The sequence below is a fragment of the Macaca nemestrina genome, chromosome 10 (assembly GCF_043159975.1).
Source record: "Macaca nemestrina isolate mMacNem1 chromosome 10, mMacNem.hap1, whole genome shotgun sequence".
NCBI lineage: Eukaryota > Metazoa > Chordata > Mammalia > Primates > Cercopithecidae > Macaca > Macaca nemestrina.
The window spans coordinates 120,147,030-120,163,492 of record NC_092134.1 but is presented as its reverse complement, the minus strand read 5'-3'; the positions used below and the strand labels follow the sequence as shown (position 1 = coordinate 120,163,492).

General features: G+C 40.3%; 1 protein-coding gene across 2 annotated transcripts; it reads right to left on the bottom strand.

The window, feature by feature from the left end:
- Positions 1–2,365: 2,365 nt before the first annotated feature.
- Positions 2,366–12,238, bottom strand: LOC105492103 (potassium inwardly rectifying channel subfamily J member 8). Of its 2 annotated transcripts, none has more exons than XM_011759004.2 (3): positions 11,980–12,238; positions 10,670–11,113; positions 2,366–4,032 (listed from the first exon to the last, which is right to left on the bottom strand). In XM_011759004.2, the coding sequence occupies exons 2-3, from the start codon at positions 11,041–11,043 to the stop codon at positions 3,132–3,134; spliced, it is 1,275 nt and encodes a 424-aa protein (XP_011757306.1). In that variant the 5' UTR covers positions 11,044–11,113; positions 11,980–12,238; the 3' UTR covers positions 2,366–3,131. The 2 variants fall into 2 exon arrangements, with proteins under 2 accessions (XP_011757306.1, XP_070928179.1); XM_071072078.1 differs by lacking the exon at positions 11,980–12,238 and adding an exon at positions 11,508–11,524.
- Positions 12,239–16,463: the final 4,225 nt, after the last annotated feature.

Genomic DNA, 16,463 nt, shown 5'->3' with positions numbered 1-16,463 from the left:
GGGGAGACTCATGAGGCTTTCTGAGGGAAAACTCTCCAGGTAGAAGCAAATTCATGATGCAGGAGCCGTATGTCTCTTTCTCAAAGAGCAGAAAGGCCAGTGTGGAAAAGTGTGGGAGTCACTGAGGGGAAGAGCGCTAACAACGAGATGTAGTGGCTTGTCGGCCTTGGTAAGGATTTTGGTTTGCATTTTAAGAAAAATAAAAAGGGCTGGGCATGGTGGTTCACACCTGTAATCCTAGCACTTTGAGAGGCCGAGGTGGGCAGACTGTCTGAGCTCAGGAGTTTGAGACCAGCCTGGGCAACATGGTAAGACCCTGGCTCTACTAAAAATACAAAAAATTAGCCAGGTATGGTGGCACACGCCTGTAATCCCAGCTATTCAGGAGGCTGAGGCACGAGAATCTGTTGAACCTGGGAAGCAGAGGTTGCAGTGAGCTGAGATCGTGCCACTGCACTCCAGCCTGGGCAACACAGTGAGACTTTGTCTCCAAAAAAGAAAAGAAAAAAGAAAACGAAAAAGGCAGAAGAGGGCTTTAAGAAGAGGTGTCATGTAGTTTGACTTGTGATTTAAAAAAATATTGTTCCTGCTGTATGAATTGTGGAGGTGGAAGAAAGGGTAGAAGCAGAGAACCAAAATACTGAATATAAATAATATTGAAACAATATATAAGGCAAAATGATACATGTACACATATATATGTACAGAGTCAGTCTTATCTTCTAAAACTATATAGTTGTCAAAATTGCTTACCCAGTGAAATATGTTTTAGCAAAATAGGTCACAAAATCATTTTAATACTCTCTAAAACATTTTCAGATTTTTAGAAATTGTTGATGGAACCTTTGGTTTGGTGTGGCTGTCTCTAGCTAAATGATGTCCCTGTCTGAGCCACAGCTTGACATAGGGAGCCCCTCATAACCTTTCGTTGACATGCCCATTATATTGACAGTCATTAGGTCCTTGACACTCAGCATTTAGTTGCAGCTGGACGGTGGCTGGGGGAACTGCCTGTACTCCATAGCTAGCTTTGCCCCTGGTGCCAGGGAATTCTCTAGACCCTGGACATCTCAGCTTCACTATGTCCTGACATCACCTGCTGCACAGCCTGTGTCACCTCTACAAACGTTGGGCTGCTACAGAGCAGCAGGAAGCCGCTATCCATGTTCTTATTGCTGGATGGTGTGGCAGCTGCCTCTGAGTCTGCTCAGCTGCCCTGGGGTGGGAAGGTGGGAACCTGCATCTGTTCCAGAATTGCTTTGAGGTCTGATATCCACCTCCGTAGTTGCTGTTGGGTTAAGTTTTATTAAGATAGTCTTTAGCAACCTAGACAGAAATGTTTTAATATTCAAACAATTGTTACAGATGCATGCATATATACTGGGTAACAAGTATTCTTGCTTGGACTATGAAGGAAGTGGTGGAGTAGAGAGAATTGGTCATATTCTGGATATATTTTGAAGGGAGAGCCAAGAGGTAATTGCTAATGGATGGCATGTAGGGTATGAAAGAGGCAGCAAGAACGACTTCCAGGTCATGACTTGATGCCCAAGTGATTGGAAGAAAGACTGGGAGGAGGACAGGTTTTGTGAGTGAGAATGAAGCATTTGGTTTTAGACGTAGTAAGTTTGAAACGCTTGTTCAGTATCCAAGTGGAGCCTCAGGTGCCTGTTTGATCTGTGAGTCTGGAGTTCAGAGGAACAGTTACAACCCTTTCAGGAATGATTAACTCAATGACCTGATAAACAATTTCCATTCACCTGGTGGGAATCATGTGTCTTAAGACAGAACATTTCCTAATTACCTGCCTATTTCAATGTTCATAAATACAAACCCCCAGATCTGTGTGAAAGATTTCACAATAGTTCAGCTTTCTGATGTTTAGCTATATAAAATGTAAGAATAAGACCATATATAGCTTGTTAACCTAGTACTTCTCTCTCCTCTCTCATCCCTTCCCTGAAGAAGCAGGCACTAAAGATGCTTAAATGAAGCGTTGATTGAAAATCTCACTTTAGCAAATGAGATAATGCTACATCTATAAATACCAAGCTAAATTCAGATATTACTGGGAAGGAAGTATAGTTTTAAGATGGGAGATTGAAGATTAAAAAAAAAAAAAGCCTATAGCATTTTTATGGTATGTCAGGCTCAGATTGAAAAATCAAGAGGACATTTTAAAACCTGAAATAAAATCAAAACAAAGCAAAAAAAGCTAGTTTTGGAGCAAACAGATTTGAGAGAGAGGAATCTGAGAGTGAGTATTATCACTTTGACATCTCTGTTATATGGCTCTAAAAACATCTTTTCTTGAGTTTTAACTTGGGATGATTTTGTGAAACAGGAATCACAAAACTACAGTGAGTACAAAGAAAATGTTTTAATAAAATATTCAATACAGTATTTCCCTGTGGGGATTCTAGAAGAAGAAGTAAGAAGCTGAAGGAAGTGATTGTCACTGTTGGGAACCCAGTCCTAAATGAGACAAGACTTAGTTTTCCTCCAAAGACACCTTGTCCAGCTCTGCCCAACAGGCTGCAATGAGATGGACCAGGAGACCTTCAGGAGTCACCGACAGACCAAGTGAATGAACCGAATCCACTTACAAACAGATCCACTTAAGCAGTTTTTGCCTCAGGCTTCCTACCAAATGCAGTATCATGGAGACAGGAGAAGGTTGATATACAAAAGGCATTAATATGATTTTGTTTTTTCTCCTCCTATTCGCATTTCCAGAGTGATCATTAGTAACAGAGAGATCTGTGGTTTCACCAACTAAGCATTTCAAACAGATTTCATTTCTTGACCAAATTTTGTGCTCAAGGCCTGTTACTATTAGTAATTCTTGTGTTTCAAATTGAGAGAAATGAGAGCATACCCACCCCTACACATAACTTAAGCATATCACTGAGAATTCTACACATATGAAACAAGCATAAGCCATGAATCCTCCACTTTGTGTGTTACTTTTTATTACTACAGAAAGTGCTGTTGCTTGAATATGAATATCATTTAGTGTAATAAAATGTGGAAAGACACATTATTGTGTTCCAGCTCTGGTTCAGTCTGACAGTGCCTGGCATAAACCATGGAAACTTGATAAAAGACTGTCTTGGGGGGTTATCTTGCTGTCATGATTCCGATGTGTTTTGGTTCCCTTCTGGAGTCATAAATTGCACCTTTGGTACCATGAGGGAAGAGTTGTTCCTTCGGATAGAATTGTTCCTCCTCATGGAATTGTTTCTTCTCATGGAGTTGCGCTTCCTCAGAGAATTTTGATGAGACAGTTCACTCTTTTGGAGGGTCTGAATGAGGATGGAAGGTTTCTCATCCAGCTCTCGGGCACTGCACCGTGGAGCAGCTACTTTAACAGTGTTGCCAAATTTGGAGTAATCCACAGAGTACACTCCTTCTTCCTCAGTCACAATGGACACAAAGCGGTGGCCCCATTGGATCTCCTCAGCGATGTAGGAGGTTCGTGCTTGTGTGGTGATGCCAGTAGTTTCAACCACTCCTTCCAGAATAACTATGACCTCCAAGTCTTGGTTGGCCAGGTCAGTTGCTGAGATGTCATACAGGGGGCTGCGCTTGTCAATCACGTGGCAGATGATCAAAGGGGCCACCAGAAAAATGTTATTGCTCTCAATTGGGTTATCAACAGGAATGTCTAGTTGGTGAATAGGGACCACCTCCCCTTCAGGTGTCGTTGTTTTCTTCACCACCTGGATGCGCACGGAGGCACTAATGATCATGCTTTTCCTCAGGTCACCCACTCGGAACATGAAGCACAGCTTGCCATTTCGGACGGCAATCACAGCGTGGCGGCTGAAAATCAACGTTTCTGCCCTTCTGTGAGCCTGAGCTGTTTTCATGAAAATGCAGCCTAACATGACCGCATTGATGATCAAACCCACAATATTCTGGAGAATCAAAACCGTGATGGCCAAAGGGCACTCCTCTGTCATCATCCTCCCTCCAAACCCAATGGTAACTTGAACTTCAATGGAGAAGAGAAAAGCAGAAGTGAAAGACCTGTGAGGAAGGATATCAGAAAAGAACACCATCAGGTCACATTTTGAATAATGAAATAATATGCCAGGCTGAACTTTTCATTTTCTTCCACTAGAGACTATTAAATGCTTGCAGACAGACTAGCCAACTTAACCTTGTAAAATGCAAAATTCTAAACTGTGTTTAGAACAGTCTCTCTCTCTCTCGCATGCATCTACCTCCAGACTTCTGGAGATTAACATTCTATTAATTCATTAAGCTCCTTTAAGCTAAGGCCTAATTAACATTCTATTAATGTTTCACAGGTCACATAGTGATGGGCCTAACTGTGTAAAAGATTAATATATTTTTATATAAAGGCATATTTTACATTGCGACATACTTCACTTTCACAAAGGCACAGTTTACTCTGTAAAACTTTCTAGCAGGTAGATGTTTATTATTTATTGCATATCTATGTTTAGGAGACTTGAGTCATATGGAAGGTACTGAGTACTGAGTAAAATTATTATTTATAATCTTTAAAATCATATCATTAGCTAATACTTATTTTGTATCTCATATAGAAATAGCACAGTGCTAAAAAACCTGGTATAAAACACATTATTCCAAACAACTAGTATTTTCAATAGAAGGGAATGGTTTTCCATTTGGAAAGAAAAGTCTTATTGATGATCTAAGTTTGTTCTTTTAACTCAGGGGTCCCCAAACCCCCCAGGCCAGGGACCAGTAGTGGTCCATGGCTTGTCAGGAACCGGGCCACACACAGCAGGAGGTGAGTAGTGGGTAAGTCAGCATTACCACCAGAGCTCTGCCTCCAGCCAGGTCAGTGGAGGTACTGTATTCTCACAGGATAGCGAACCCTGTTGTGAACTGTGCATGTGGGAGATCTAGGTTATCTATTCTCATCAGGGGGTACCCTCCTGATGAGAATCTAATGCCTGATGATCTGAGGTGGGACAGTTTTATCCCCACACCATCCCCATCCCCCAACCCCATCAGTGGAAAAATTGCCTTCCACAAAACCAGTCCCTGGCTCCAAAAAGGTTGGAGAGCGCTACTCTAGGTGCTCTGGAGAATACTGAAATGACGAAAGGGAGAACTAGAGGCAGAAACTAGTAAATGACTATGTCAAGATCTCATACAGATATGTCTTATTTTATTCTACTCTGCTGTAATGTACTTTGCAGTTACTGCATTTTTATAAATCGAAGGTCTGTGGCAACCTTTGTACAGCAAGTCTGTTAGCACAATTTTTTCAAAAGCACGTGCTCACTTTGTGTCTCTGTGTCACATTTTGGTAATTCTCACAAGATTTCAAACTTCTTCATTATTATTACATCAGTTACCATGATGTGTGATCAGTGATATTTGATGTCACGATTGTCATCGTTTAGGGCAGCTGTCCCCAGCCTTTTTGGCAAAGGGACTGGTTTTGTAGAAGACAATACTGGGGTGTGTGGGGGGAAAATGGTTTCGAGATGAAACTATTCTACCTCAGATCATCAGGAATTAGATTCTTACAAGGAACCCGCAGCCTAGATCCCTGACCTGCGCAGTTCACAATAGGGTTCACACTCCTATGAGGATCTGATGCCCCCACTGATGTGACAGGTGGCAGAGCTCAGGAGGTAATGTTTGCTCCCCCGCTGCTCACCTCCTGCTATGTGGCTTGGTTTCTAACAGGCCACAGGCCAGCACTGGTCTGCAGCCCAAGGACTGGGAACCCCTAGTTTGGGGCACCATGAGCCATGCCCATATAAGACGGCAAACAATCGATAAATGTGTGTGTTCTGACTCCTCCAATGACCAGCTGCTCCCTTGTTTCTCCCCCTTTCCTCGGGATTTCCTATTTCCTGAGACACAGCACTATCAAAATGAGGTCAGTTAATAGCCTTACAAAGAACACCAAGCATTCAAGTAAAGGAAATATTTGCTGCCTCTCACTTTAAATCAAAAGCAAAAATGATTAAGCTGGTGAGGAAAGCAAGTCAAAAGCCACACTAGGCCAAAGGTTAGGCCTGTTGTGCCAAACAGCCAAGTTGTGAACAATGGAAAGAAAAAGTTTTGCAAAAAATTCAAAGTGCTACTCCAGTGAAGACACAAATGATAAGACAGCGAAGTAGCTGCATTGCTGAGATGCAGAAAGTCCGAGTGGTCTGGACAAAAGACCAAATCGGGCACAGCATTCCCTAAGCCAAAGCCTAAACTAGAGCATGGCCCTTATTCTCTTCAATTCTATGAAGGATGAGAAGTGAGGAAGCTGCAACAGTAAAGTTTAAAGCTAGAAGAGATTGGTTCGGGAGGCTTAAGAAAAGAAGCCACCTTCAAAGCAGAAAAGTGCAAGGTGAAGCACCAAGTGCTGATGGAGGAGCTGCGGCAAGTTATCCAAAAGATCTAGCTAAGAAAATTAGTAAAGGTGGCTGCACTAAACAGCAGATTTTCAGTGTTGAAAATGAAACAGCCTTCTATTGGAAGAAGATGTTACCCACAACTTTCATAGCTAGACAGAAGTCAATGCCTGGCTTCAAAGCTTCAAAGTTCAGGCTAACTCTTGTTAGGAACGAATGCAGCTGGTAACATCAAGTTGAAGCCAATGGTCATTGACCACTCTGAAAATCCGGAAGCCCTAAAGCATATAAAGTGACTCTGCCTGCACTCTATAAGTAGCAGTATACAGGTTAGAGGACAGCATATCTGTTTGCAGCATGATTTATTAAATATTTGAAGCCCACTGCTGAGACCTACCACTCAGAAAAAAAGATTCCTTCAAAATATTACTGCCCATTGACAATGCACCTAGTCACTCAAGTGCTCTGATGGAGATGTAGAAGGAGATGATTGTTGTTTTTATGCCTGTTAACACAACATCCATTCTACAGCCATGAGTCAAGGAGTAATTTCGACTTTCAAGGCCTATTAAGAAATTTACATTTCATAAGGCTATTGCTGACATAGATAGTGATTCCTCTGATGGAGCTGGGTAAAGTAAATTGAAAACCATCTGGAAAGGATTCATCATTCTAGACGCCATTAAGAACATTTGTGATTCATGGCAGGAGGTCAGAATATTAACATTAACAGAAGTTGGGAAGAAGTTGATTGCAATTCTCATGAATGAGTTTGAGGGGTTTGATACTTCAGTGGAGGGAGCACGTGGTAGAAATAGCAAGAGAACTAAAATTAGAAGGGGATCCTGAAGATGTGACTGAATTGCTGCAATCTCATGATAAAACTCAGATGAATGAGGCGTTGCTTCTTCTGGACAAGCAACGAAAGTGGTTTCTTGAGATGGAATCTACTCTTGGTGAAGATGCTGTGAACACTGTTGAAATGACAAAAAAGAATTTAGAAGATTACATAAACTTAGTTGATAAAGCAGTGGCAGGTTTTGAGAGGATTGACTCCAGTTTTGAAAGAAGTTCTACTGTGGGTAAAATGCTATCAAACAGCATCACACATTACAGATAAATCTTTTGTGAAAAGAAAAGTCAATTGATGCAGCAAACTTCATTGTCATATTTTAAGAAGTTGCCACAGCCACCCCAACCTTCAGCAACCACTACTTGGATTAATCAGCAGCCATCAATATCGAGGCTAGTCCCACCACCAGCAAAAAGACCACATCTTGCAGAAGGCTCAGATGATTATTAGCATTTTTTAGCATTAAAATATTTTTTGAATTGAGATATGTACATTTTTCAGCCATAATGCTATTATATACTTATTAGATTACAATATAATGTAAATGTTTTATATGCACCGGGAAACCAAAAGTCTGTGTAACTGGCTTTATTGTGATATTTGCTTTATTGCAATGATCTGGAACCAAAACTGCAATATCTCTAAGGTGTATCTGCAATTAATATTGTACTAACTTGAATTTTCTCGCTTTGGCCTATTCCTGTGAAAGAAGCAAAGGGAAGGAACCAAGAAGTTGTAGGATTTTCTTGGGAAGCTTTTTCAAATAGAACATCTACTCCCTATCTTAGTGAATAAACACTGATTTGATAGGCTGAGGTTGGATCTGGGTAAGATGCTTTTGAAAAGTTCTTGGGTGATTCTCATTTACCCCATATGAGAAGCACCACATTTTACTATCAATTTATAGCACTTAATTTCACAACTAGTACTGCTGTGGCTTCTTCATGGAAAAGAGATTAGTCTTATCTTTGCCCCCAACCCCAATTTCCAACTTCTCTAACTTTATAGAAGACAAGCCACACCTTAGCAATCTCTCAAAGTATTACCTATTTATTAATGCTACAGACAGCAGGTGAGAAAAATGTTTAAAAACATTTGAATACTTGGTATATACAGTGCACTTTGGTAGAAAACCATGAGGGATAAGCAAGAATACGTGGATTATTCTTTTGATTAGTTTTTAAGTGGAGTGCGAAAGTTGCCTATTTCTTTTGGTGCTAAAATGATTCATGGAAAACTACAGTAATTGCCTATTGCACCAGCTACCCACAAAAAGATATCTGGTATAGCCCCAAAACATGGCGAAGAATAAAAATGGACCCCAGAGAAGGGGTATGGATAAAACACGGATTTCTGATAATGTATCCATACTTCAGAGAGCAGTCTAATGATCAATATCCCAAATGATTTGTTTTAATGGTTTAAGAGACTGTTCATGTGGATATTTTATATATTGTTTAGGAATTCTAAATATTACATATGGTAGAAGATCCAGCTTTTTACTGACACTTGCTATGCTAAACAATCTCAAGAGATAAAAGTGTTTAGCTGTTCCTTTGTTCTGTTACAGAGAGAGGTAGGCTGGATAACATTGAGAAAGAGGAAATATATTGGTCTATTTTTTGACTCATATTAAATGAAGGAGTCAAAGAGACACCTTGAAGGAGAAAATACATGAAGGAGAAAGTGAGTCACTCTAAAAGAAGAATGGTCAAACATTATTTGGAAATACTGGTGAATATTCAATGAAAAATGTTGTTTCCAATTTTAGTGATATGATTGGACATTGAATTTACAAAGAGAAAAATGCAAAGAATTAGAATTATTATTAGTCACCTTTTAAATTCTCTTTGGGAGAGAATGAATATTTTTAAGGTTTGCTGTTATTTTTTTAATCTCTTTTTTTATCAGTATCTATCATAATTTAGATTAAAAATTTATTTTGATATGAAAATGATTCACCAATTATCAGTGCCAGTAAGTTTCTTAAAGAGATATATTATAGATAATGATATTTGATCTTAGAATATCTATTGAATGTTTTAATGGATATTTTAAGTATTGTGTTTTCTTTATGTCTTGGTATACTGATGATCTCCTATGTTTTCCAACTGCATTTTCTTTGAGACAACAGTTCGTGACAAGTTTGAAAAAAGAAAAGAATATCTAATCAATATTAAAAGCAATACATCAATTCAATAGTTTTTGCTCCTCAAAAATTGATCTGAAATCTGTGGTGTGTGATCTCCGCACACTAATGCTGCCTTCCTCCTTGAAAGGCTGGCATTGTAGTTACTTAGCAAATGGAAAGGTGGACAAGTTCAGTCTGGGGTCCACTTTCTGCAGTGATATGCTAGCTTCATAAGATTCAGAGTCACTGGAGGTCCCATCCTTTACAGTTTCCTGGTATCATAATGCTTTTTCAAGTTTCCTTGCTTTGTGAACTATGTGAATTTAAAATGTTCTTTTAAAAATGTTTTGAAAAATTTTCTAGTATTATTACTACTGTTTTGATTCACAGTGAACATCTTGGTAATTGATATAATTTATCTCTTTCCACCTCCCAACAACAAAAAAAAATTAAGAAACAAATCACCTCAACTAAATGTTCTTAAACCATGTGAAAGTAAGAGAGGAGAATCACTGAAATCAAATTCAATTTACCTGCCTTTGAGATACTTATGATATGAGAAAGAAGCCAAAGTTAGGTATCTAAGAACTGTCTTGTCCCTATTCTATTTAAACTTTGAAAGAAGAGTACAAAATTAAATTGCTTTTATATAACCCCTTCCATAAAATTTTGGACTAATTTTCATTAAAAATTAGCAATTTCTAGTTCTGAATCTTAGCACAACTTTTAATTTCTGAATCTTATGCAAGCAATTAGCTATGTTATGATAATCTCGATAAAGAAGGGATGATATTTATTTCATTTTTTAGTAGATTTTTAATCTAGGACACTCTCCCCCTAGGGCCTCCCTATTTTTTTTTCTTATTATTTCTGAAAGTGTCATGGGTTAGAAGAGTCATAGAAAAATGTCCACTAGCACAATATTTTTTTATTGATCAGAGATATTTACCTGTGGACACTGAAACTACGGACAGCAGCTTTTTCATACTGAACTAAATGTGCGTGCTTTTGGAGTAAAGCACTCTGTGTTATCCTCTGAATTACAATTTTTTTTTTTTTTTTGATAACTGGTACAACATTTTCAAGGCTAGTCCAAAGGACTGAAGCTCAGATTTTCAGAGACTCTTCATCCATAAAGTTGCATTTAAAAAAATATTTACTGTGTTAGGTTTTGTTCTTTATTGTGCTTTTTTGTTTCTGGAGATTCTAAAACAAACCCTTTATTTCACTTTCAATTAAATAACAGAATGATAAGAGAAAAGGCATTTTGACATTTTTTTCTCTACTGTTTTCAACCCCTGCCTCATCCCACTACATTCTTACCTGACATTAGTCACACACACAGTGGACTCCAAACTACTTTTCTCCATTCCACTTTTCTCCATGTAAGCATAGATATCCCCATGGGCAAAGGCCACCAGCCACCACATGATAGCGAAGAGCAGCCAGCTGCAGAGGAAGGACATGGTAAAGATGACCAGCGTGTGGCGCCATTTCAGGTCCACCAAGGTGGTGAAGATGTCCTGCAGAAAGCGTCCTTGCTCACGGATGTTCTTGTGCGCCAGGTTGCAGGCCCCGCTCTTGGCGATGAAGCGGGCTTTGGGGAGGCGGTCTCGGATGCGCGGCTTGCGCAGGTTCTCCGCGGCGATGCGCGCCAGCACATACTCCTCCGGGATGATACTCTTTCTGGCCAACATCGTCCTGTCACCATAGCCAGCTTAGCCACCTGCCTCTCACCTGCCTCTCCGTCCCTGGACACCCGTCCTCCTGCACGAGGGAAACATTCATTAAAAACTTAAAAACCCACCCTATGCTCACCTCTTGGTCCTTGTATTCAAGGACAGGTTTGTACATGCGCGAGGTGACATGCAAAACCAAAACTGTGATTTTTCACTAACCCAAACATGAATCTAGCTTGTGCTTGAGTTCTGGGATCTCAGAAAAATTACTTGGTTTTAATAAAAAGAACTGTTCCAATTCTTCTTATCATTCTGAACACATATGGGCATAGCCTTAGCTAAACAAAACCAAGAGCCTTCCGGTAAACAGCAGGCTCAAAGATAATTCTCTGCGATGAACCGCGTCTGTAAATTAGTGCAAGGCTACAGCACGTGGCGTCAATCAAGAAGATTAAGACCAGTTGGGTGCACGATCTACTTACTTATTAAAGTACTTAGATGATGTAGCAATATTAAAAGTAAAGAGGGGAAATTCTTCCTCCGTTATTTTTAGAAGTAAGCAAAGGCCGTGACTCCTTGCGCAGTATAAATAACGTGTAATCTGACAAAATTATAAGTGATGTGCTATAGAATTTATAAATTATAAGAATTATTTTAAATGCGAAAGAATGAGTTGCATCTAAAAAACAGTTAAAAAGGTTCCTGTGGAAATCATAATATTATAAATTGAAAAATTGAAAACTTTTTTTTTTTTAAAACAACGAAGGAATCAAATATACAAGGTGCGGGGGGAGAAAAAAAACCCCAGACAACATCCTGCGGGTTGCAGTAGGGAGTGCACCCCGAAAAGTCCATCCAACACTGCAAGCCTCTCCGGTGTTTTGCATTTTAAATCATTTATGGGAACGCAGACAGCCTCCCCCTCCCCTCCCCCGGAGCAGCTTTGAAACTTACAGACTCCGGGCAGCGGGCGCGGCGGCTGGACCTCCTTGCACACGCCGGCGGGCCGCGGGCAGGTCCCTCGCTCTCCCATCCTGGCGCGCGGGACCAGGGGCCGCCCAGGCCGGAGGGACAGATTGGGGGCTGCGTGTCCTATGGAGAAGAGTTAAAATAATAAAAGGTGCAACTGAATCTAAACGCAGGGAGGGCTAGAGGAAGGGGGATGGGTGTCGATCTTCCCCTCCCCCTGCTCAGCTCAACTCCTTTGGCCACTTCAGTGGGAGGAGGAGGGACTGGGGGGGCCGGGGGGGGATGCTCCACAAATCAGCCTCCCAGTTAGGGCTTTGACGCACGCCAGACCTCGGAAGCCGCCGCTGTCGCGGAGTAGGGGGCGGGCGGGGAGGGGGCGAGCGCGAGTCCCCGGGAGGTAGGGAGCAGGCCAGAGGGAGGGACGACCCGGGGGAGGGCGGGACCTGCAGAGCCAGCTCCTTTCCAGTAGCCGCGACCCCCTGCTGCCAGCGTGACACACAAGTCTTTAAAAGGCTCTCTGCTCAGGGGAGAGAACTTTCTGAGTCCAAGTTCACTGACGCAAGGAGATTTAGTTTTAATTTTATTTTGTAACCTAGGTAGATAACTGGGCTTCTTCATGATAACTGGGCTACTTCTGACTGAATCAAAGCAGAGAAGTCAGAAAATATTCTTCCAAGGCGTTCAAGCTGTGGGCACACGCAATTATTTACATTAAATTTCCACCTGCTAGGAGAGATGCAGGTGGAAGATGTTCTGAAACCCACTGTAGTAAACTATTTCTTCACCAGCCAAAGCCACTCTTCAGGGAATTAACACACACACACACACACACACACACACCCCTCAAAACAGCGACTGCGCCCCCCCCCGCCCCCCGCCCTACCCCTTAAAAAAAAAAAAAAAAGAAAGAAAAAAGAAACCACTGGCAGTGGTTCCGGATGAAGAAATTTTGCCCCAAACAGGGACCGCCGTTAACACTTCAGCGCTGATAAGGCCTGGTCATTCGGTCTTCAGTAATTGGTTGCTTTCTGAAATGTTGCAGCTTCTTCCTCTGTCTAGATGGTCTGCATGATAAAACAGAGCATTTGCGTACAAAAAAAGGTTATACAATAACCATCTATAGCTTTTTGAAAAGGAGCCAGCGAAGACAAATGTGCTTTTTCCCACAGGTCAAGCCTCCTGATTTTGGCACTTGCGTTAATGGAAACTTTAATTCTTGGAAGTTTCACGTATTTTCCAAGACTCGGGCCGAAAGTGTATGGAGCATAAACAATGTATTCATTTAATTACCCAAAGACCTAAAATTAGTCTTTAATGAAGACAAATTAAGAATATTTTTTTCCCCTTGTGGTTAGATCTCCTTAACCCCTGTAAGCCCAGGATCCTAGTTTGTTAGTGGTAGTCCTCCTCTCTACGGTCATTAATTTTTGCAGTAATTTATGTAGTATAATAGTTTTACAACTGTATGAAGAATCAGTCAATTCCCGCCATTGTTCTATTTTACTTTTGACTTTGTACACATTATTATTCATTATTTTAGCCCGGGGAACATTTATTGCACACCTTTGTAAACTTTTTTTAGGTTTATGTGTCTAGAGATATGTAAATATATGTCATAGTTGTTGCTTTTGAGAGGCAGACAGTTTTAGCAAGAGAGATATACTCTAATACAAGCAGGGATGTGATTAGAATAGGAAAGGAAAGGCCAGGCCCGGTGGCTCAAGCCTGTAATCCCAGCACTTTGGGAGGCCGAGACGGGCGGATCACGAGGTCAGGAGATCGAGACCATCCTGGCTAACAGGGTGAAACCCCGTCTCTACTAAAAAATACAAAAAACTAGCGGGGCGAGGTGGCGGGCGCCTGTAGTCCCAGCTACTCGGGAGGCTGAGGCAGGAGAATGGCGGGAACCCGGGAGGTGGAGCTTGCAGTGAGCTGAGATCCGGCCACTGCACTCCAGCCTGGGCGACAGAGAGAGACTCCGTCTCAAAAAAAAAAAAAAAGAATAGGAAAGGAAATTAAAAAATGCCATGGGAATTCAAATGAGAGATATTTAAGAGTAGGAGACTAAGGAAAAATCCATCGATTATTTGGCATCTGATCTAGGCTTTGAAAGTCTAGATATATTTAGGGTATACAGAAAAGCAGAGAAAAGACAGCCCACATCAGCATTGATGAAGCCAAGCTGGCTACACAGCAGGATTGGACACTTGAGTTCAGTGCTCCCTGGGCAGGTGCTGTTACCACTACTCTCAATGAGATTTTCATGTACTTGTCATTCCCACTCCCACCACTCCTGTACCCACTCCCTTAAACTGGGGACTGCTAGAGGGCAAGGCTATGACTTGCTCATCTTTGTAGCAAGACCCTAGCGCCATTTACATTACAAATGGGCTCAAAAAATATTTTTGAATCAATGAATGAAAAATACAAAGTTGAAGAAGCAAATTGGGGCCTTGAAAATGCATAGACAGCCTTAAATGCTCGTCAAAAGAATCTGAGGATTCCTCAGCAGGTAGTGGTAAGCCATGGAAAGATTTTGATCAGAAAACTACACAATAAGAGCCTGTTTTAAGAGGATTGATCCAGAAGCAGAGAATATAATGGCTTTAAGGGTTGCATTTCTTAAGTATAGTCCCTCTGGGCTCCAAAATTCTGTAACTGGCAGAAGAGGGTGCTGGAAACTATGACATTAATTAGAGAAGGAATGAGGTCTTGGGCTAATAGGTAATATCAGTGGGCAATATGCAAATAGATACAAAAGGAATGTTATACAGAGTCAATATTGGAAAAGGGAAAAGTCAGAGGTGACTGTGATATTTATCATAGTAACAGAAAAATAGCAAGAAAATTGGAATGAGAAGAGCTGGACTGCTCTGGAGAATTTATGAGAAGATTTGCAAAAATAAAGCCATATCTGAATTCTCTGAAAATTCTGTTCTTTTGGTATAATACGTATTTCAGACTCATTTTTTTTCAGTGAGATATATTCTTCCAAATATGCAATTTTAAATAGTTCAACTTGCTTTGATAACAGAATGTCATATTTTTATTAGTAATTTAACCTGATTAATTCAAAATCAGGGCACATAATAAAGACCAATTTTTAAGGAATTAATAAGTAAATGTTTGACAATAGTAGGCCTAAGAACAAATAGTAGTCATTTTTAAATGGTAAAGAATGTGTACTGTAAGAATATTACAGATAAATATTTTTCTTGGTATTCCCTTTCTACATTGTTTCCTTAAACAGTGTGTGTCTTTGTCCTTCAACTAGTTTTTCTGCACTAAGTGGAAGCTGCATGAGAGCACGTTGTTGATTATCACCACACACCCAGGGTCTCAAATTGTTCTGAGATCCCAAGAGTAGGTACTCAGTAAATACTTGTCAAATGAAAAGAAGTAGGAATAGTGTTCAAAACATGGCATTTCTCTCTTGCATTTTCTCTCTCATCTCTCTCTACCCTTCATGGTTTTGCAACTATTTCTCAGAACCCACATAGGAAATGTGAAGTTTTGGAATTCACTTTCAAGTCTATTTCTATAGGTGTCTGCAAAAATTTTCTTCCTCTCACCTTTCTCTTTACTATATTGCTCTACCTTTAAATCAAGCTTGTCCAACGTGTGGCCCGTGAGGTGCATGCAACCCAAGAGAGCTTTGAGTGCTGTCCAACACAAATTCAAAAACTTTCTTAAAATTATGAGCTTTTTTGTTGTGATTTTTAGCTTATCAGCTATCATTAGTGCTATTGTACATTACGTGTGACACAGGACAATTCATCTTCTTCCAGTGTGGCTCAGGGAAGCCAAAAGATTGAACACTCTTGCAAAAGTATCCATTTCTCCCTTCATTAGCAACTTCCCTAACTGCTCTAAGTCAGCAATGCTTAAACTTGTCTGGCATTTGCTAGCTAAGTTTCTCTTTACAATTTGATTTTAAGCTTAATGGACATATATCTCTATCCCCCAAAAGTCTTTCTGGACACATAGTAGCTGCTTAATAAATATTTATTATTGACTGACCTCTAGCTCTCCCTCATATTATGGTCCAAACAGTGAACATTTAAATTTGCCTCTGGTGAGAAATTGGCAAAAAAAAAAAAATCAGTTAATTTTCAAGAGCACATTTACTACTTAGGGCTTATTTTATTCATCTGCCTATTCAATCACTATATGCTGTTGTCCACTAAAAGTTATGTATATTTTCTTAACTGTTCAATAATTTTCTTAATTGTTCTTTCAGGAGTGAAGACTAATTTGCACACTACCAGAGGAGAGCAGTAAGAAGGCTAGAACACAGCTAATTTTATTTACTATTATAATTTTCTTGAATATGCAGGAATCCTGTTAGAATTTACTCATGTTGCAGAAATTTATGCAATTAAAAAGCAATTAAAAGATATTGCTTCACTTGTAAGTCAGCATCTGTCAGGTTCCTTTTAGACCCTATGAGCATTTTCTTTGGGTTTCTG